Source organism: Esox lucius, chromosome 13, assembly GCF_011004845.1.
Source record: "Esox lucius isolate fEsoLuc1 chromosome 13, fEsoLuc1.pri, whole genome shotgun sequence".
Lineage (NCBI taxonomy): Eukaryota > Metazoa > Chordata > Actinopteri > Esociformes > Esocidae > Esox > Esox lucius.
This window is the reverse complement of record NC_047581.1, coordinates 4,947,883-4,970,815: the sequence shown is the minus strand read 5'-3', so window position 1 is coordinate 4,970,815 and position 22,933 is coordinate 4,947,883. Positions and strand designations below refer to the sequence as shown.

The window sequence follows — 22,933 nt, the reverse complement described above, 5'->3', positions numbered from 1 at the left end:
TCAGAGCAGGAGATGTTCACACCTCCGCGTCCAGAGACTGCAAATGAATCGCGCATGCGGGAAGCCACCGCTGGCCTATCCAGCCCTGGCTTACATTCAGGACAGAATGTAAATGTAAAATGTTCTTTGTCTAAAATAAATCACTGCATTTGACTTATACAGCCTCAGTCACTTACTCACCTCATCCACTGTGTGTGTGCCTCTCTGTGACATAAGCTAAACATCTACCTGGCTAGCTCATCATGTCTTAGTCTAAACTGTACACTCAAAAATACAGAAAGGGGTGGGAATCCAACCCTAAATTCAAAGGCTGACTGAAGCCGTTTATTGGAGATGATACACAGGCATACTTCCTGTATTGTAAGGCAGATTTCTACGCCAAACTTAGTGAAAAAACACAAGACAATACATACTCAAAAGGCAAAGCCGCATAACAGTTCCACCCAAAACAAGCTGCCATTTATGGTTAAACAAGAAAACAGGCAAGCCTAGTTCAGCCAGCCCGCAATACAAAGCGTTGATCGTGGCTTCCCTCTCGAGATTCTAACCCAGGTCGCCCACCTGAAAGGCTGTGTCTTTAACCACTACACCACAAAACTGACTGGGTGTCAGTATAGCATATTGTCATTATATAATATTGTCATGCATTAATACATATAATATTGTCAAGTTTGAATATTTCGTTAGACACCATTAACCATCGTGTTAAACTGAGTAACGCTTCTTAGTAAGTTTACCTCCACCACAAATAGTATCTATCTACTTTTGCCACTGGTCGTTTTAAAAGCTTATTAGCCATTCGTGAATGACACTGATACAATACCTACTGTATCAATATAGGTGACGATAACAGATTTTACGTCAAGTGAAAAGATGAGAGAATCCTGAAGAAATCATTTGAAAATCCACCTGAAATAGTCACAATATAACAGAAAACTAGTGATGGCCGTTCTTCTAGCAGCAGTAAATTATGCTAGCAGCGCTAACTCAGATATTTTTTTCAAAATGAATGCCATCATTGAACTACATAAGGCAATATAGTTAACAATCTAGTCTGTCAATTTAGTCTGTAATTTTATGTTTAATGTCCGTTCCAATGTTGCTCTTGTCTGTTGATTTTTTACATGCTAGATTGTTAACTATATGGCCTTATACATTTCAATTATGGCTTAATATCCTGCTGCTAAAATAACGCTAATGAAACCTTGTTTGGCCATCACTACAGTAAACAGTTTAATTTAAGACTTCCCGTAGCTACATAAGGTTGTAGCCAGCAAAGTCTGTCTATTCTGAACAAATCCTCTTTTACCACTGGCCATTTTACAGCTAATTAGCCATTCGTGAATGACATTGAGTATCTATCAATATAGGTGACGATAACTGACTTTTGTCAAGTGAAAAGACACGACAATCGTGTAGGCAGCGGTGTTTTTCCATCCTGAACAAATCCTAATATCCACCAGAACTGTTTTATTTTAGACTTCCTATTACATAGCTAGGTAAGGTTATAACCAGCGATGTTTTTGTCTGTCCTGAACCTCAGGCATAATGTGTTTAGACTGTTACGGGAGTCGAAAGCAGGACCTGTTGTTCCGTAGCCCGCATCTCTAACCACTATGCTATTTAACAACAGGTAGTCAGTCAGTCAGGGGCGGACAGACTTACTCACTCAGTAAGAGACATTCACTCTTCTAGGCCGGCTCCACTTATGCGGTCCGGCAAAACATTTACTCTGCAAAAAAGGCTGAGGCCACAATGGCATTAGCAATTGCTGAAAACTGTCCCATGCTTGCATGTGATCACATTGCAAAAGCATGTAGAGCTGTTTCTCAGACTCCACTGCTGCTACCCACTTCAAAATGCACAGGACAAAGTGCACAGAAATTATTAATGGTGTTTTAGCATCATATTTTCTGAAAAATGTGGTCGCAGATGTGGGTGACCAGTGTTTCAGCCTCCTCCTCGATGAGTCCATGGATGTAGGTTTTTCTAAGTACCTGGGGGTTGTGATAAGGTACTTTAATGACACCAAGCAGACAACTGAATCAAAATTTCTGGGGCTTGTTGAGTTGGAGGGAGGAGATGGCAAATCTATAGCCTGTGTTGTTGTGGCTTTCCTCGAGAAGTGTCGTCTTAAAAAAGAGAAACTCCTGGGGATAGGGACTGACAATGCCTCTGTTATGACGGGGATTAACAATGGGGCCAATAAAGTGCTGAAGGAGTATGGCCTCAAAGATCAGGTTCCACTCTCTGCAGCTTGCTGTAAGTCATTCTTCCAATGACACCATTCCCCATAGTGTGAAGTACTTGGTACGAGAGACTTATAACTGGTTTTCAGTGTCTCCAAAGCGAGTCTCTACAAGGCCATATATGAGACCATCAACTGTGGGGAGAAACCTTTACAGCCACACATTGGCTCTCCATTGAACCTGTGGTTTCACGTATATTGGACCAGTGGGAGGAGCTTAGGCAGCAATTCGCAGTCACCAAGTCCAGTGAACACTGCTACATGGCTGAGGATTTATACTCCATGTACAGTGATCCTCAAAACATACTGTATCTGACTTTTTTGAAGTCAGTGCTGGGTGAGGTACAGTTGGCCATCAAGGCTTTTAAGATAGTGCAGGTAGATCCTCATAAGCTACTTGACAGCTTGGTTAGCCTGATCAAGTCTGTGAGTAGCAGGGTGCTGAATCCACTGGCAAATGTTGATGTACTCAAAGTACCTTGGTTACCTTTTTGAGTCAAACGCAGCTGAGCTCCACCTTCCACCTTGCACCAGGATGAAAACAATGTCCGAAAGCAGTGTGTAGTCTTCACCATCTCCCTCACTAATGAGTTGAGGGTGAGACTGCCAAACAACATCGAAGCATTGCAGTACATGTCAGTTTTCAATGTGGAAGAAACTCTAAAGCACAATAATGTTGCGTTTCCACTTGTGCTTTACCCCGGCACAAGGGTCAGTCGTTCCAACTAGTCGTTCCAACTCTTTCCATTCTGAGTCTTTGCTTCCTTATACTGTTGCTTAATTTTCTTAATTTTTTCAGGGATCTGTTTGTTAGATCGGATGAAAACCATTACGAGAAGGCTACATATTGCCATTCGAATGCCACATTTTCACACCATGTAATAAGTCGTAAAGTCCGGGGCTTGGCACCACGTGAGAGCCGAGCTACTCGGCCATGACCTACAGGCCGACTGGCCCTCGCCCGTGTCAGTGGAAACAGAAAAAAATCTGGACTTTGGGGTAAAACACCAGTGTTTGGCACCAGCGGAAACACGGCATAAGAGCTCTGGAGAAATAGACAAAATAGCCAAGCTCCTTGGCTACTCCCGTGCAGAGATAATCAAGATTGTCCAGCAACAGCGTGCCATCCATCTTAGTAAATGGAATGAGACAAAAAAAAACACTGTGCTTCTGAAGTGAGACTTGGAAGTTCAGGGATGTGGCTGATATCAACCCGTTTCAAGAACTTGCCATGGCTGCTGTGTCTGTGTTGTTCTTGCCACACTCGAATGTTGAAGTCAAGAGATTATTCAGCCAGATGAGTGTGGTCAAAAACAAATTTAGAAATTGGATGTCCATGCAGACCCTTAACTGTACATCCGATATGTACTGAAGCTGTCTGGTGAGGCTTGCTATGAGCACCAGCTGCCTGATACTGTTATGCAGCTTTTTGGCACATCAGCAGCTTACTCATTTAAGTCAGCTCCCTCAGTTGCTGAACCTGCCATAGAGAGCCTTGACCAAAATGACCATGACCCACCCTTTCTGTGAGCCAGCACAGTCTGTGTGTGTGTGGAGGGGGGTCTGGGAAAAAACAAACTATGAACCTGAATTAGGTTTCAGACTAGTTACCATCATTTTCTCACATTGCCATTGACATTTTTTTCTATTGTCTCTTTTTGGTCCATTTAGATTTAGAAATGTAATGTTATGGTTACAGATTTGTATGTTTTACTGTGACTTGTAAGCTCCTAAGAGGACCATAAGGTTAAAAACCTTAAATTCCTCTCTCCTACAGCGTCCATTACAATTACATGCACATGGCCAATTATGCAAATTAGGTGATGACATCATTTAGCTACTTCTAGCGACTTTTAGGACAGCCAATAGCCACTTTCCTTACTGAGGAGTTGGCAACACTGACGATAGCCTGGAGTACATCCAGGTGGCGAGGAGACTGAACCCTAGCCAGGCAAGGTGGTCCCTGTTCCTTGCCAGGTTCTCCTTCATCCTGTCATACATCCCAGGCAGTAAGAACGTGAAGGCAGATGCATTATCCCGTGAATGCCCTCTTTACTCTTGTTTTCCGGCACTATGGCGTCCTGGAAGACATTGTTTCTGACCGGGGCCCCCAATTCACCTCTTGCGTGTGGAAAGCGTTTATGGAGAGGTTGGGGATCATGGTGAGTCTCACCTCCGGGTTCCATCCTGAGGCCAAAGGGCAGGTGGAGTGCGTAAATCAGGAGGTGGGCAGGTTTGGGTCTGGCTCTCGACCTGGAACCTGCCCCTCTGCCTGCCCTGCCGGAAGTTGGGTCCACGGTTTGAGTGGCCATATAAAGTCCTGAGGAGAGTAAACGAGGTGACTTACACATGATCTAGCATGTGTATTCACCCTTCTTTCCATGTGTCTCTCCTCAGGCTGGTGAAGGAAGGCCCTCTTCATGAGGCCGGGGTGAATACTGTGGCCATGAAAGGGTGCACATGGTCTGTAACAATGCTCAGGTAGGTGGTATGTGTCAAAGTAACATCCACATGAATGGCAGGACCCAAGGTTTCCCAGCATACCATTGCCCAAAGCATCACACTGTCTCCGCCAGCTTGCCTTCTTCCCACAATGCATCCTGGTGTCATGTGTTCTCCAGATAAGCAACGCACCCGTCCATCCACGTAATGCAAAAGGTGATTTATCAGACCAGGCCACCTTCTTCCATTGCTGTATGGTCCAGTTCTGATGCTCATGTGCCAACTGTAGGTGCTTTCGACAGTGTTACAGGGGTCCCTGTCTGGTCTGGTCTATGCAGCCCCATAAGCAACCAACTATGATGCACTGTTTGTTCTGATTTTTCCGCAATTTGAGCTGCCGTAGCTCTTCTGTTGGATCGGACCACATGGGCCAGCCTTTGCTCCCCACGTGGACTAATGTGCCATGACCCTGTTGGCGGTTCACTGCTTTTCCTTCCTTGGACCACTTTTGATTGGTACTGACCACTGCAGACCGGGGCACACCCCACAAGGGCTGCAGTTTCGGAGATGTGCTGACCCAGTCCTCTAACCCTCACAATTTGGCCCTTCTCAAAGTCTCATTTTTCCTGTTTCTAACACATCAACATTGAGGACAGAATGTTCACTTGCTCCCTAATATATCCCACCCACTGACAGGTGCCATGATAACAAGATTATCAGTGTTATTCACTTCACCAATGCACCAATGCATTGAATAAAAACAAGTCTTGTGTGGACCTTTATTTGGTTCCTATCAGTTTGAGAGATTTCTAGGTCAGTGAGATTTCTTCAACACAATTGGCCTGAAAGAGCGGGGGAATGGTATCTTGCACTAAACATATGATTGTATTGAAGAACGGGCAAGACCTAAAAATAATATTCATGTTTTCCTGGATGTGCCAAAGACTCAGAGTAATACCAATCATACTCTAAGACTTTGAGTATAATCAGTTGTCCTTATTTGAAAGAGCGATTGGATTTCTTTCAGCGATTTTCCTATCAGCAGATATATTGATAAATGAACACAGTATTAACATAATTTCTTTCTCTTAAAGACTACAACTCTGGCAGTGTATCCTGCTCCAACCCAGTCCCTCCCTGAAGGAGAATTGTTTGTTTCGACTATTACACTGTATACAAATTATTCTGATAATTATTTACAAGGTGATTGCATAGGGTTTCTGCTATATTCAATCATTCAATGCTGTACTCCGGTAAGTTACATCGCACACATTTTGTAGCTGCCAATGTGCGTGGTTGTAATAGGAAGAGCTAGTTTCACAACTGTCTAAATGTTTTTGAACTCCTCTACTTTGTTGGAACAATACAGCAGCAAACTCTTCCGAAATATCAGTTACTGTCTGCTACTGTTTGTTAGCTCTAACTAGCTATGTAAGATAAGGCGCTACTTTCACTACTCATGATGATACTCTTGTTGTTCTGTAGTAATAGCTAGCACTCTAGGCTAGTAAGAGGGTGGGACAAACTGTGAGCACTGTACATCGAACCTACGTTGCCTGGCAACTCCAAATGTCTAAAACATGAAAGCTTGAAAAAAGAAAAAAGAATATTAGAGTATGTGGGCCACTGCAATATAAGTAAAAAAAATTATCTTTAAATGTACAGAACATCCATGGCAAGTATTGTCCTAGCTAGCTGTGCATAGGGTGGTTCCTACTGCCCCCTATGTTAGGGTGTGGTATTTACACCGGCTATTAATGCTGGACCTGGTTGTATTTTACAAACAGACAAATATAGAAGAAGTTGTTACTTCCGGATTCTACTGAAACAATTCTAATTTGCTCGTTCTAGACTGTGTTGAGGAGATGTATTATTTAAAAAATGTAAGTATTGGCCGAAATAAGTTGAACTACAGTACAATTCTGCAGTAAGCTTGTGGCAAATCCAGAAAAACACATTACTGATAAAATGCCTTCTTTTTAAGTATGGTGGCTGCATCACAGTAGGGATGTCCGATACGGCCAAGAACATTATATCGGCATATATTCAAGATTTCGTTTTAGATAGGATATTGATGATACATACAGTCATGTAAAAAGCTAAGTATGCCACCCGGGAGTGTTTTGACAGAGGAAAGTAACCCAATTTAACAAATTACACTGAACTATATTATACAATATGGAACTTATGGTTGAATCAGTGATGGCAAGTTGGCCAGGCCCTGAGGCAGCAATATGGAATTTGGCATTGCGGCCAAAGAACTCCACCTTTGACTCATCTGCCCAGAGCACATTTGTTTCACTAGTGGTCTGGGATTTTCTCCATCTGTAGTTTATTCATTGAACAGTGAAATCACGTACTTCGGATTGCTTGGAAATGGCTTTGTATACCCTCCCAGAATAATGGACTTCAATAATTCTTCTGAGGTCCTCAGAAAAGAATATTGTCATAATGGGTTACCACACTCCCATATGGTGAAAACCAATCAGATTGAGTTTCTAATGTTTGTAGAAGTATGTACACTATTAAGTTATTCTCTATTATTTTGGTGCACCTGATTTTAACTTTAGCCATTTTATGTGATGGTAAATGTAGGGGTGTATTCACTTTTTCCACTAAATGTTATTACATTTGATTTCAAAGGTCTTTTTTGGTATAACTTGTTAAAATGGGTTTTTATTAAATTGCGTTACCTTGGTTAATTGGCTAGAATGTAGCTTAGATATGTAACTTCTTCACAAGACTGCTAACAAAAATTGTCAATGGAAATTAAACATATACATCCAAATTAACACAGGTGTGAATGGTGTAACGTCATCACAAATTAAAGTGAACACTCTGCTGTAGAAATGTAAATAAATTCATTAGGGCTGTCAAAATTAAAGCGTTAACACATGCGATTCATTGACAATGCTTAATGGTTGCCAATTCTTTGGTTGCCATTAACGCATTTTTCTTTTTTTGAGCCACAGAAACATCATTTAGTGTTTGACTCAAGCGGGAGCTGTCACTTATTCATTAGCAAGAGTATACGGGTAACTTTATTTGGCACGAGCTTGAATGGTCGAGAGTGCTTCACATTAGCTTTTCTCAATATAACAATGTAGAATAGCCTACGCATGTCCTGAATTGTGTTTACTCGCCACTTGTCTGTGAATCTTGCCGTTAAATGTAGCGCTTATTACGCTTTTAACAACAGAATGCCGTTTATGTGTGAACGGGGTGTAACAGCACGTTTGTACTCATATGTTAGAACAGTCCGCGCTATTCCAAGTTGGACATTTGAATATCTACAAGAATAACAGCCGTGCCTCTCCTCAGACCCTTTTCTGAAACAAGTGAAAAGACGAGAGAATCGTGTAGCCAGCGAAGTGTTTGTTTATCCTGATCAAATCCTGAGACATAATTAAAAAATCCACCAGAAATTGTCGCAATATTGTAAACAGTTTCATTTTAGGCTTGCCATAATGTATTTACTCAAGGTTGTAGCCATCAAGTTTTTTGTCAATCCTGAACAAATCCTCTTTTGCCACTGGCCGTTTTAACAGCTAATTAGCCATTTGTGAATGACATTGATACAGTATCTATCAATATAGGTGACGATAACTAGACATGGCCATTCGAGGCTTCATTAGCATTATTTTAGCAGCAGGATATTATGCTGGCAGCTCTCAGATTTTCTTTATCACAATAAAAGCCATAATTGAAATGTATGAGGCAATATAGTTAACAATCTAGTCTGTGAAAAAGAACACACAAGGATAACATAGGAACTGACATTAAACTTAAAATGTACAGACAAGATTGTTAACCAAATTAACTTACATGGTTCAAAAATGGCTTTTATTTAGAAAAAGAAAATCTGAGTTAACACTGCTAGCATAATATCCTGCTGCTAGAAGAACGGTAATGAAGCCTTGAATGGCCATCACTAATGATAACTGACTTTTTTGTCAAGTGAAAAGATGTGAGAATCGTGAAGCCAGCGAATTGTTTGTCTATCCTGAACAAATCCTAATATCCACCAGAACCGTTTTATTTTAGGCTTCCTACTAAGTAGCTACGTAAAGTTAGAGCCAGTGAAGTTTTTTCTGTCCTGAACCTCAGGCATAATACGTTTAGAGTGTTATGGGAGGCGAATGCGGGACCTGTTATTCCGGAGCTCGCATCTCTTACCACTAGGCTATTTAACAATGGGTAGTCCGTCTGTCAGTCAGTCAGTCACGGACTCAGTAAGAGACATTCACTCTTCTAGGCCGGCTCCGCTTACCTGAACCCCATTCTAACCACATTGTAGCCTAATAAACACAGTACAATACCTCGAAAACTATAGGTGTGATTCAGTGTTGGATAACATGCCTGCAGCTTTCCAGATAGAGGGGCTGATGGGTGTTTTCAACAGAACCTAAAATAACTGTTATTGTACTTGGTGCCTTGATCAAGAGCACAATGGTAGAAGATGGTCGAAGTATTGGATCATAAACCACTAACTGTCTATTTAGATTTACATGAGATAACAATAGATTCTGCCAGTTACTGTAATTATTTGAGGGAAGATATTTAAGGGCCATGACAAACCCTTTTCTAATGGAATAAGTGCTCCTGCACTTATTTAATTTAAAATCAAGCAATGTCCATAGCTTACAATAAAGAACAATGTCTTTAACATAATGCACTGCTTTTTAAACAGAAAATTGTTTATTTAGGACCACATTTCTAATTTAAAGCTGTTTGAAATGTCAGGGAAACTGACAACACATGTCCAGTTGGTATATTTCCAGAGTAAAATAGAGGAGGGTTTAACGTAAACCCTTGAGCAGGGTTTACGTTAGCTTGCAAATGCCGGCTTATAGTTGTCGGACAGATGAAAATATCAACAGCCAAAATGTGGAAAGAAGTAAAATGAATAAATAAATTGAATAATAGCATATTAAATATATCCTAACATTGTGTGACCTATATGACCTGTTGCCAAGAAAACAGCAAGCTTCCGCTCTCTCATACAGTAAGACATTAACTGAGTGTTTGGTCATGTGACTAAGCATGGCATGAGATTCAAAAGCCGCACACTCCAGCAACAACTCCATCGTTCAACTCCGAAATGTCCAAGGCGAAGCAGACACCCCCAGGCCAGTTTAAAAAAAACGATTGTGCAAATGAGGCCAGCAAGATTACAGAAAAGCATGGTAATATGAAATAGTCTAGTTATTTAAAATAGCTTTCCTTACTTAGCAAAACCTGTTTCAACATTTAATATGCAATGGGACAACATATTTATATTCATAAATTTTAATGTGCGGTATCTAATTAGGAAATATGGTTGGAATAAAAAAATTTGACATACAATATTAGTCAAATTATGTGAATTTTTCCTTCAGAGCTGATGCGACAAAGAAGTGACTTAAACGCATTTGTCTGTTAAATAATAAATGCTGTGAAATTAGGCTACATTATGGTGCATTGCAAAACAATTCTAAACTAGATTTCAACATAGCCTACAGAAATTTAGAAGCAAACGTGTTTCCGTAAATGATCTCTGCCTTGAAATGTCTGCCGAGCTGTTAAACGCTCTGACATCCTAGAGAAACTGACATAATTTGCATGGTATTTGTTGAGACGTTTCTAAAATTTGCCTCAAAATCCCTTATAAAGATTGGAAACGTGATTTTGATTCAAAATACTGTGCAAAAATATCATAGTCCTTAAAAATTATTGCGATCTGGCTCAAATTATTTAAATCAGGCAATTATTACAGCATCAGGCTTTAAATCTGCCCTGTGCCAAGAGACAATTTAAAACCACTTGTGCTGTTCTGAGACTGCACTCGTTTTCCACTGTACCTAAAAGGATGCATCTCTTTTCGCGAAGAGAAACAATACCACATTAAGTCCCTTTGAAGCACTTTTTAAGGAATTGTGGAATTGAACACAGGTCTTTTGCAGGACAGAACACTACCACATTAGTAATTTCCCTATAAAGCTTTGACGTTATGAGTTATGGAACAATTCAGGTCTTAGCGTGTCTATTTAAATGTAAAATAATACTATTAGACACATAAAATAACCAATATTTATTACAGGACCAGGCTGAAAACCACTATAGAGTGGTTATACTTATTCATTTCTAAGCAATGACTTCCAAATACAGGTGACAATTCACTTGTTTTTCTATTGAAGTCATTCTTCAGTTTATGACAATAACTTGACAGATTGATGATGAACTAAACCAATTACCTAGCATGTTGCCTCAAGCAAACATATATCCTAGCAGATCAAGTACGTGCGTATTGCTTGAATTGACTTGTTTCTAAACCCAACCATCAAACAAAAACAGCCTTATACATTAGCAGTATTTAGATTTTATTTTGTTTATTTGTCTTTTCATGATTTTTCAAAACACTTAATCCTATTGTATTGGCAATATAACTAGTGCAAAACAGGCCAAAGCAACCAGAAAGACAGAGCAAAACCAAAACCACAAAAGTGTCCTTGATTAACTCTACTTGTTTAACAAAGTCCAGGGAAAATGGGGTCATTGTCACTGTGAATTCACAAAACAGCATATTCAGGTCAAGTAATTCTGAATTTGGTTCTAATCAAATTCAAGTCAAAATGCATATATGGTCCGGTCAATTGCTGTAGTATAAAAACAGTTTTTGAAGGAGTGTATCTGCACAAATAAATGCAATGCAATTGTGAACAGGGGATGATCTTTTTTTCCCTCTGAAATCACAATACATCTGGCTCCCCCTTCTGCGAACAGGAAACCTCAGTTCCTGAAACCAACCTCCAAAAGACAAAAGACGGAGAACACACCTGGAATAAAAATATGGGCAAAGCCTATACCCAAACAAATGAAGTACGGATTAGCAGGCTAGCCTATATTAGCATGAGACTGTGTTGCGGGAGAGTTGCTAGATACGGTAGAGTAAAGCTAAAGTGAGAAGCAGTGACACATCACAGTCCCGTGTGGGTGTGCTTTCTCATTCTCAAATGACGCACTCATTTCTTCACTCCCACGGTTAGCCAAGCCATCCACCAAAGAAAATCACGTTTTCTGTTGGGTCGTCTCGGCACTCCCTCAGCTTCTTTATAGAAATCCACCAGGACAGGACACATTTTTGGGCCTGTACTCACAAACCTCAGACTTAATTGCTGATCTAAGATCGGTTTTGCATTTTAAGTCATAATGAACAGAGGGGTGGGCTTATCCTGGATCGGTACATCAGGGGTGTTGAGTTGGGGGTGCGGTGGGTCATGACCCCCCCAATATTACAGACAGGTCACGTCTTTTCACCCCTGGAAAAGAGTGAAAATCCTGGGATTCTTTGACCCGGACCCCCCCAGTATAAAATACAAACCTACACCATTGCGGCACATATTGGTTCAATCCACAAAATCAAAGCTTTGATTCATAATTTTGAATGGAATGATAGCAGAGCAATAAACTATCAATTTCCACTGGTGCCACTGAGTCTTTCAGTTGGTGGCACCAGTACATGACTTGGTTGCATCAACAAATACATACTTTTTTTTACAATAATTAGAATAAAATGTAGGCTGTTGTCACAGTTAGTCTCTAATTAGGAGTGGTAGGGTGAATGTGCCACAGACTAAATTTCCGAAACAGACACAAGTACAACATTTGATAATATTTCTTAAGGCTGTGCTGATGCCACCAATCCAGGCCTAACTTAAAAAATCCAAAATGCAACCATTTGGTTGCCCTTGATAGCTTATCTGGCTAGGTGTTTTAGTATTGACTACACACCTGTGTGGATTAGGAGGCAGGCCAGGTTTCATAGAGTTGATGGGGTTCATCGGAGGGACGTTTAGTCAGCAGGGTGGGCCAAAACTCCTCAACCAACAGGCAGCCTGAAACAAAAACCAACATGCAGTTAGATATGACGCCAACTACTAATCAGCAGTTAAAACCATTAAGGATCGTATAATGAGTGGACTGAGGATGTAGCCTACCCAACAGAGAAAAGCAGGACGTAAAATCTAGTTAAAAGGTAGTGGTCTTGGTTGGTCCCGTGGTCTAAACCACTGCTTCTGACAGACATGTATGCTGCAGTATAGGTTTGAGTCCAGCCCATTGCTCTTTCAGCGACAACCCTCTCCTCTATCTTTTACCACTTTCCTGTCCAAAAAAGCATAAAAATGCCTGAAAAAATTTATTTTAATATACTGCAGTTCACTGGGCCACTATTCAATAAGTGACCTGCTTTAGCTTTTGGATTGACTAAGGAATAAATGGTAGAAGCACAGGAAGTTTGCCATCAAAGAGAAAAATGAGAAACATAGCCTATACTGTATTCCAGTATATACATTTGGTGATATTACTTCACATTGATTATAAGATAATGCAAGGATAGTTTGGATAATGCACGGATAGTTTCACTGGCTTTCTATTACTTAATAAAATATTTTTGTATGGATGCCCTGCGCAACCGAAACAACGCTCACGCTGTGGAAATGAAGCGCTTCCACTCTCGCTACGTGTGCTTCATTTACACCGTCCAATGTAAGGTTGGTTGTAAAATACTTGTGGCTGTCTAAAAAACATACCAGGCTCAAGCCCTAAAAGTCTGATGACATCCCTGATGCATGCCTGGCAATACTCTTCCAAGCTCTCCTCTTGCAAAGCTCACTCTTTCTTTAGTATGAGATGAGCCTTTTAAAAATAAGCTGAATTTTAGGAGGCGAGTAGTCTATTTCTAGTGAAATGGACTCTAGACACCCTGAAATTAGTGTTGACATTGGGTTTTGAGTAGCAAGGAGCCGAGCAATTGATACGATGCACAAACCAAGAGAAGCTATAAGCTAGCTAGCTATAAGCTAGCTAGCTAACACTAGCGTTGGCTAAATGAGAATACAAAACTTTTAACTAAACTGCATTTTCGTCAATTGTATGTTACATTTTCACACAAAATCTGCAAGATATTGCCTCACAGAAATTACTTATCAAGGAAGAATTAACATTTTAATGTATACATATTTAGAAACCTAAAGAGTATAGAAACAAAATCACAAATTTGTAAGTAATCCATATTTGTTAAAAGGAACCCTGACTATTAAGATACATAGGCCAAATATGCTACAATTGCTCTCTCCTACAAAAAAAACTGTTAGAAATACATAAAATATTTTCATTATTTAAAAAATCCTCACATTGTATTACAGATTTTGAACTACGGAGGCAGACATTTTTGCATTCGAAATGCATTCTGGGTCGATGACGTGTAATGGTTGTGTTCAGATTGAGAGGTGAGCTATTGGCGCTAAGTTTAACTGTAGCAAAAAACAAAAAGTGAATATAATGCCACATTGTGCAGCGTTTGGTTGTAATTTCCAGTCAAAAGGCAACAAGGGGAGTGATGTAAGCCTCCACTGCTTTCCTCACGAGAAGATAATAAGAAAACAGTGTGAAGTTGCTTGTGGACGAGTACAACTACCTAAAGACCCACGGCTGTGTTCACGCCACTTCGGCCCTGATGCATTTGAGGCATTTAGTCGGCTAAAAGAGCTCACAGGGGCTGCTGGTTACAAGCGAAGACTAAAACCAAATGCCGTGCCTTAAATTTTCCCCCACAAGGAGCCTAAACGTCCGCACATTGCGAGTGAAAGCCGCGCTAACAAACATCTAAGGCAAGGGACTCTGGACACTCTCCTGCTAGGATGTAAACAACCCGCTCCTACAGTTTCATTGTCCGATGTTTCGAATCATCGGACACTACGGTGATCATGGAGGTAACCGACAATCCACCAGATGCTGTTAATGAATTCATAACTGTAGGCCTACAGTGTTCGCCAAGTATGACCGATGCAGCAACGCAGATGGATGTAAACCAGTCGGATGCAGCTGTACAGTGGCCAGCAGATGTGGACTACCTAGTAAAAAATGGATCTGGTAAACCTGTTCACGTTTGACTTGCCTATTAATGACCTGGTTCCGATTTGGTAGACCAGCACTCTGCCGGTCATGGAGGCTGACAAGGACAGCCCATAAAACATCTCGATTGAGGGAAAGTGCGTTAAAGTTTTCATGTGCTGTGATACACGAAGTATCTGTAAATATAATCAAAGCATCTTGTTTTAGCATTTTACTGTATATTCTCATTAAGCAAACGACGGCAGTAATGATTAGGAAATTATTTATACCGATAATAAGAGTCTGATCTTAGCCTATCCTGGACAGCTACTGACAAAAAGTGGAGCTCTTTACAGCAAACGCTCTCGTTCTCGCTTGGCATTGGCAAGCAGTTGCCGCAAAGGCACCAACGGTTTTGCCCCACTCTCGCTTCCTCAACTCTCTGATAGTCTTCATTTTCATCATGTAACTCTTGAGTAGACCTACCATCTTCCGCGTTATTCTCCTGATTTAAGCCTACGCGCTCGGGTTCAAACTGAAAAGGCTGAACGGCAGACGTGTTCATCTCGCTCTTGGTTTTTTAACAAAAACCAAAACATTTGGAGTGTTTTTGCACCACCTTTTTTATTGCTGACGCCCACGTTATCTTACAAGGCCAACATGTACTAGTTCCTTTTAAAAGAACAACAAAAGTGGATAGCCATTTTTGGACCTTTCCTAACAAAATCAAGTGCAATTTTCATCAGCATTAGTATGTATGCCATTAAGCAGACACTCATTGATTTACAGACCTTGAGTGCATGTATTTTCTTACATTCTTTGTTGTGCTGGCCACCTGTAGGAATGGAACCTACAACCCTGGCATTGTAAGCTCCATGCGAGCTACAGAGTAACCCAGTTCCTGGCCTGGGGGAGAGGTATGGGCATGGCGTGAAAATGGTTCTCCTTTGCTAATGTACTAGGGGCAGCAGTGTGATGCCACACAGTGGTTGTTTGAGTCCTGGTGGACAAGATCACAGCCTCTGTTGCTGCCTGCCACAGATTCCTCACAGCGGAGGAGAGCATAAAGCTAAAAATAGCAACAGGACTCAGAAAAAAAGGAGGTGGGGGGGGGACGTGATATTATGAGAGGTGCGGATGTCTCCTTCCGCGGCCAGGCAGTGCGGAGGCAGCAGAGGTTAGGAGTTGAGCATGAGCAGGGAGGTGAAGAGGAAGATGTTTCAGAATGATGTAGTTCATTCCCCCTTGAGAGGCCTTCGTTCAAAGGGATACCAAATCCGGTTCAAATACGCCAGGATGTGCTACATCCCATTAACTGACATGCTAATTTGCTGGAATCGTCATTGCCTTTTGTTCCCTCCATTTCTGTCACTCACTCTCAGCTGCCCAGATTTAGGTCACACTGCCTCCAGCTTCAAAAGGTGGTGGGTGGGTGGGGGGGTGGTATCAGAGGAGGGAAGAGAGTACAAGGCAGAAGAAAACCTGCAAGTATAATAAAAAGACGGGAGAAAGAAATGCAGGGAGAGTGGGCAGGCTGGAGATAGAGGGGGAGGGAGGGGACAGAGCAGAAACATGAGGGAAAGGCATGAGAGAAAGAGCCAGAAGAAAGGGGAACACGAGCTGGAGAGGGTTGGAGCAAGGCCCACTTGACAGCTGTAGACAAGTTGGCCAACTGATCTCCAAACACTAGTACATTGCCCAGACCCTGGCCTTCACGCAATTACAGGCCACGACATAAAGCCCACATCGCTGCAGAAGCAGCACGTTGACCTAACGAAAAGGCCTCACCTTTCTGGGGGAAAGACAATTGCTGAGGAAGGATTAATCAAGGTGAACTAAACGGGCAGCACTGCTGCTCAAACATGTTGAGAGCAGTCATTGTGTAGGGCGGCAGATAGACAGCGGTGTCTATGCCGCTCACGCAGCATTTGGCATACGCTGCTTTAATCCTCTCAGGGATTAGCTGACGACCGACCGAGAGCTAATGTAGATGCCATTCTTAACTAATTGAATGAAGGTCCAAAAATAATTTGACTTCCGCTTTCAACCCAACCCCTCAGAACTGAGGTGCATGGGGATACCGTAATTGCCATCCGGGGAACATTTACAAACACTTAGGTCTTTTGTTTTTTGCAGCTGGTCGGCTAAGGGATTTGATCTAACAGCCTTTCGGTACCTGGCCCAGTGATCCACACCAGTTTTATAAATTCAGGAAGATCTGGTGGCACTAGGCATATAGAATCAGACAAATGGGCAGAGAGACAAAGGTTTGTCCAGCTCTCCCTGTGTAATGGCCTGTCTCCTGGTACCTCCTCCATGCTCTTGAGACTGTACTGGGTGACACAGCAAACCTTCTTTCGACGGCACGTATGGATGTACCATCCTGGAGGAGCTGGACAGCCTGTGCAACCTGAATGGGCTGCAGGTACCGCCTCATGCTACTAGCAAAACACAAAAGTAGAGAAGAATCAGTCAAGAAGAGTGAGCAATTGTCTGTGGCCACCACCTGCAAAATCATTCCCTTTTTGGGGGTTGGTGTTATACCTTGATGACTACGTGTTCCCTTTATTTTTTTGAGCAGTTGAAGTAGATCCCGTCTATCGTGGCTGACCTGACCTACATTCCTCCCAGTGCAGGGAGACCTGTGACTCACTGATCTGGACATGAGCCTATTTCAACCACAGTATTCCCTCCGAAATGGTGTGAGCATTTTGATTTGTTCTAATTTACTACCTATTTGCACATGCACCGCCACAGGTTTCATCATCAATTTGCTACATCAAAGATATTTGAAGTGAACATGACAGTTTGGTTGTGTGGGGCAGTGCTTTAGTAAAATAGATCCTGGTTCATTCAATTTCAAATGGGCATGTCCAATCAGCGGGGCACATCACCTTCAATATCAACATGCCTTAATGACAACATCAAAATGCCCCTTCCAGACTCTTAGATCAAGAGAACTTTGAGTCAGGTGTCCAGGTTAGATCCCCTCTGTAACTGTGTTAAAGAACAATATTTCAGAATGGCTGATACATTGTGACTGACACTATTACTGCTGACTGACTGCCTTAGACACTCATGCTGACCGACTGACCGAGACATTCTCTCTGACCGACTGACCGAGACATTCTCTCTGACAGACTGACCGAGACATTCTCTCTGACAGACTGACCGAGACATTCTCTCTGACCGACTGACAGAGACATTCTCTCTGACCGACTGACAGAGACATTCTCTATGACCGACTGCCCGAGACACGCACTCTGACTGACTGAAACATTCACTCTGACCTACTGACTGAAACATTCACTCTGACTGACTGACGGAAACATTCACTCTGACTGACTGACGGAAACATTCACTCTGACTGACTGACGGAAACATTCACTCTGACTGACTGACGGAAACATTCACTCTGACTGACTGACGGAAACATTCACTCTGACTGACTGACGGAAACATTCACTCTGACTGACTGACGGAAACATTCACTCTGACTGACGGACGGAAACATTCACTCTGACTGACGGACGGAAACATTCACTCTGACTGACTGACGGAAACATTCACTCTGACTGACTGACTGAAACATTCACTCTGACCTACTGACTGAAACATTCACTCTGACTGACTGACGGAAACATTCACTCTGACTGACTGACGGAAACATTCACTCTGACTGACTGACGGAAACATTCACTCTGACTGACGGACGGAAACATTCACTCTGACTGACGGAAACATTCACTGTGACAGACTGACTGAAATATTCACTGTGACAGACTGACTGAAACATTCACTCTGACTGACTGACGGAAACATTCACTGTGACAGACTGATTAAAACATTCACTGTGACAGACTGACTGAAACATTCACTGTGACTGACTGACTGAAACATTCACTGTGACAGACTGATTGAAACATTCATTGTGAAAGACTGACAGAAACATCCACTCTGACTGACTGAAACATTCACTGTGACTGACTGATTGAAACATTCACTCTGACTGACTGACTGAAATGTTCACTCTGACTGACTGAAACATTCACTGTGACTGACTGACTGAAACATTCACTGTGACTGACTACCCGAGACATTCACTTCTTCAACTCCACCCACACAGTACAAACACACACAGTACACATTACACACACAGTACATACAACTGTAAACCTCAAGTACCTTAAGCTTTACCAGGATTGCAGTGCTGTATCCTCTACCTGCCTGTGAGTTTCGCTGTCAATTAGCAGAATATCACCTCACCTCATCTTTGCTGTCAATTAGCAGACTTCACAATACATTGCTTTTCACACTGCAATAGAATACAAAGGGGAGAAAGACAGCGAGAGAAAAGAGAGAGGGTGAGAGCGGGCAAGTGTGCTTGCGGCACAAACTGTTTTTGTCCTGGAACGAGCACAACAACACAGCGTTCTCCGGGTTCGTCTCCGGTGAATTTTCACTGTCCTCTCTGAGGCCTGTCTTCTCTCTCTCTGGCTTCAGTCGACTGTCACAGCACGCCAGGGTCAAGTCTACTTGGCCTCCGGCTCCGGAGTCACACAGACAGGACCAAGGAGGTCTAACAAGGATAAGAGAGAGACTGACGAGGCTTGAACACATCCTAAACACACTCCCGGCCACCAGTCATACCCATTTAATAAGCACAGAACGCGTCATTCATGCGTGCAGGCTTCTGTATAGGGCAGAGAACTGTCTCAAAGAAGGTTTCATTCTAAGATCTATTCATAGAAATCTCAAAGACCAAAAAACAGATCCAAATCAGCTCTCTTGCTCCAAGACACTTGACAAACACTGGCTTTTTAAGGGCTATTAGTTCCGTTCAACTTTATTGGGGCTAGTGGATGAGGAGTGAAGGAGTTTTCATTCTGGTAGTGGCACCTCCAAAACAAATTTGGTCGCCTCCTCCTGCATTAATCCTATTGTACAAGTCCCTTCCCCCGCGGTTTCTCTCTCCACAGCACCACCAAAGCTCAAGGACCAGTTCACCTAAATCTTCAGCTCTGGCCAAAGGCATGACACCACTGCTGAGAAGCTTTCTGAAAAGCTTAGAGACCTGTATTTCTAAAGTGAGTGCTGATCTGGGATATAATATTATAATATATACTTGTGTTGTCTTGCCAGATTGGTTGTACATAGAACTCTCGAGTAAGCATTTTACTGGAAGGCCGTTATATCCCATGAATAAATACCACTTTGAAGTCTACAACTCCCTAAATAAGCATTTCTGCTGAGAACCTTACAAATACAAGGAAGAGTTTGTCATCTTCTGGTTAGAAAGCTGCCATTTTGATGTCAGCACAACCCACAATCTCAAGTCAATACAACACATGTAAAAACAGTCTTATTCCAGCCAACCTCAGATTGTGCCTTCCTCTAAAGATGGATTATGAAATACCAACGACAGATCTGATTTAACCAAGCACCTACCTGGTATAGCATAAAGTGAAGGTAGATAGTATGAGTAGCTAGGAAAAAAACAGTCCAGACAGCGAGGCTTACCTCTTTACACAATCCTGTACCCCCCGAGAGCTGTCCAACAGCTTAATTTACTAAGTGTCTGCTAGTCACTTCAGGAGCTTCAGAAAAGAGGAGTTTTGCGTGTCACTGACACTGCTCAAGCCATTCACAAACATCAAATGGACAGAGGCTGAAGTCACATGACTGGTCGGTACAGGGGCCCCTCCCCCAAACTTGGCCCTTTGAGGAATGGGTTTGGGGGAGAGGGAGTGAGTATGGGAGTTCAGGCAACAGAGAAGAGTCAGCCCAAGATTACACATTCCTCAACATCACTACGGCGTCAGACAACACACAACTTCGCACTCACCAAAATCAGATGTGCTCATTCAAAGCCTGGCACAGAGACCCTGTTACACACACAGGCGTGGACACTTGGTTTCCCTCTCTGTGTCCCAGAACATTTAGTCTTACACTGCACTAAAATGGGAATATGCAGTTGGGAGGGTATCCAGTCAAGATTTAGCTAAAGTATTCCCTTAGCCTTCAGTTGGGAAAGACAATGAAAGGCTGTCTGCAGTCTGAGAACTACGTATGTTTTCTAAAATGTCATGCAACCACCTCTACCGGAACTAGCTACCCTACTTGAGGCAAGATAACCAAAATGGTTTCAACCTCTTTGAATGGCTGGGCTGGAAGTTCCCCCAGAGGGACAATAGCAGTAGAACACTCACAGAAACAAGATTTAGGAGATGACATGAGTTGTAAGTTCCCCTTCCCCCTGAGGCCCTCACTGCAGACAGTAGACCTGAAATCTCCTGAAGAACAGGTAAGGTCAGGTCAACAATATGGAAACGCATAACAAAGCCAAAAGTTCTCAGATATGGGAGGCCCCCACGTTACAAAATCTTGTCTTGGATGTTCTCTCAATGGAGCATTTTTCAGTCCGGATATTGAGGTTATTCATTTACTCGAGGAGAGCCTAAAAGCAGCAGCTTCTCTGAGTAATTAGCTAAACCCCCCTGTTCCTCTCCAATTCCTCGAAGCCGCTTGTCAGTAAACCAAATTAGGCAATCTACGCACAAACAAATTGACGTAAAGAACAACCTTATTTATAGATAAAGTGTACACCGTTACTGCTCAGTAACCTTTGAATGTGGTTGCCTAAGCAGGGCACTAAAGTGTGACCGTTTTTTTGTAAATGTTTTTTTTTTATTTTTTTACTTTCAAAAATTTTTCACTGAACAGAAATTAACACACCACAGATGACATCAAAGACACATCCAAATATATGGGAATGTCTTATTTTGTGTCTTTTAAAGACAAAGAAGGAATGGATACATACATGAAAAAATGCATATGCTCCTAAATATTGCTTAACAAGCACTTAAATTAACCTAAAAAAACCTGGACAGAGTATGGTGGTAATGAGTGAGCTTTGCTGTATCACTGAGAAAGATTTGTAGATTTGTGATGATTGGGGTTTCAGTATTAGGTTTACTACAAAGGAAAACGATTGTCCTTAGCCCAAACTATAAATTTTTTCATATTTAATAATTCATCCATTTTCTTTTTGTTCAGTAACGTTACTGCGTTACCTAGCTAGCTACATAGTAGGCAACATTAACATTATATTCAAACATTGGAGGCACTTAAAGAATGGAAAAGAGACTGACATGGAGAACTAGTCACTGAGGCATGGTTTTAGATGGGTTCAATAACAAACATGTAGGCTGTTGAATTCCCTTTTAATATACATTGTTCAATGTAATGAATTTCAAAAGAAAAACATCTTAAGAACCCTAAATTCCCCCAAAAAAGTATGCTTTTATAATAACAAACAACAGCTTTTGCGAGGAAACACGTTTTGTGTCACATTTATATTTAACTATACATTATGCTGCATATAAATCCAAAACAATTCCGGTGCTCCAGACATTGATGTGGTACTCCTAACTTTACGTTGGAAGCACCCAATCAAAAGCCCAAGTATAAGGCTCAATGTGTAAATCAACTGGGGGCAATTGGTTTCTGCCGGCGGCCACCCCCTCATTCTACAAATGAGTGTAAGTGAATGTGAAACCATCTCTACGAGCCCATCCTAAATGGAGCCCTATTCTCTATAGGGCACTTCTTTTGAGCAGGGTCCATAGGTCTATACAGAGGGAATAGGATGCAATTTGTGACGCATCCACTGTACACATCTGCAACTTTGAGGATGGCTTACTTACTCTGCCGTGCTTAGGGACCAGGGGAACAGCTGCTTTTACAACAAACTAGTCATCAGCAGATCACTGCAGCCTACCCAAACGGATTTAATGACTCATGAGAAAACATAAAAAATATTGTAATCCAACTAAGAGACCTTTATATTAATGGAGAATAAAACCTGTTCTCATTATACACTCCAGGATGTATTTAAACTGGCATGACCAATTTTTGAAGGCCTTTGGCCAGAACGTAATTGAAAACAAAGTGGTAGCCAAGGGTGGCCCAGCAGACTAAGCCTCTACCTCCACATGTACTGCTGCAGCGTTGATTTGAATTCAAACCACTGCTATTTCAGGAAAAAATACATAAAAAGGGGGGGGGGTATATATATATTTAAATGTCTAGTTGCTCAACTGACTTAACAGATTAAATAATGGTTAAATAAATAAAATCACAGGTGTGTTAACCTTTAATGCACTGCAAGTGAACACAAAAAATCAACTGTAAATAAGTAAACTCAAATACATAGTCAGCCACGCAAAAGCTTGCCGGTCATGTTATGTATCTCTGCGCCACTGAGCCGTTTGTCACAGTTCCACTTCCACTAAGTCTGGCGACTTAACTGCCTCTCATCACAATGCACACGCTAAGAGCAATGATTTGCTCTTTCCACTGCATAGTCAG

The 22,933-nt window shown here is 41.8% G+C and overlaps 1 protein-coding gene across 6 annotated transcripts in view; it reads right to left on the bottom strand.

Annotated features, from left to right (window-relative positions):
* Positions 1–22,933, bottom strand: part of LOC105014043 (zinc finger MIZ domain-containing protein 2) — a 57,610-nt gene that overhangs the window by 24,527 nt on the left and 10,150 nt on the right. For 4 of the 6 annotated variants that reach the window (XM_010876015.4, XM_010876021.4, XM_010876018.3 and 1 more), the window contains exon 2: positions 12,461–12,564. In XM_010876015.4, the coding sequence (XP_010874317.1) occupies positions 12,461–12,510 (50 nt within the window). In that variant the 5' untranslated portion in view covers positions 12,511–12,564. Of the gene's footprint in view, positions 1–12,460; positions 12,565–18,748; positions 18,856–20,083; positions 20,176–22,933 lie in introns of those variants that run through there. The other 2 variants (XM_010876019.5, XM_010876017.3) reach the window with 2 other exon arrangements.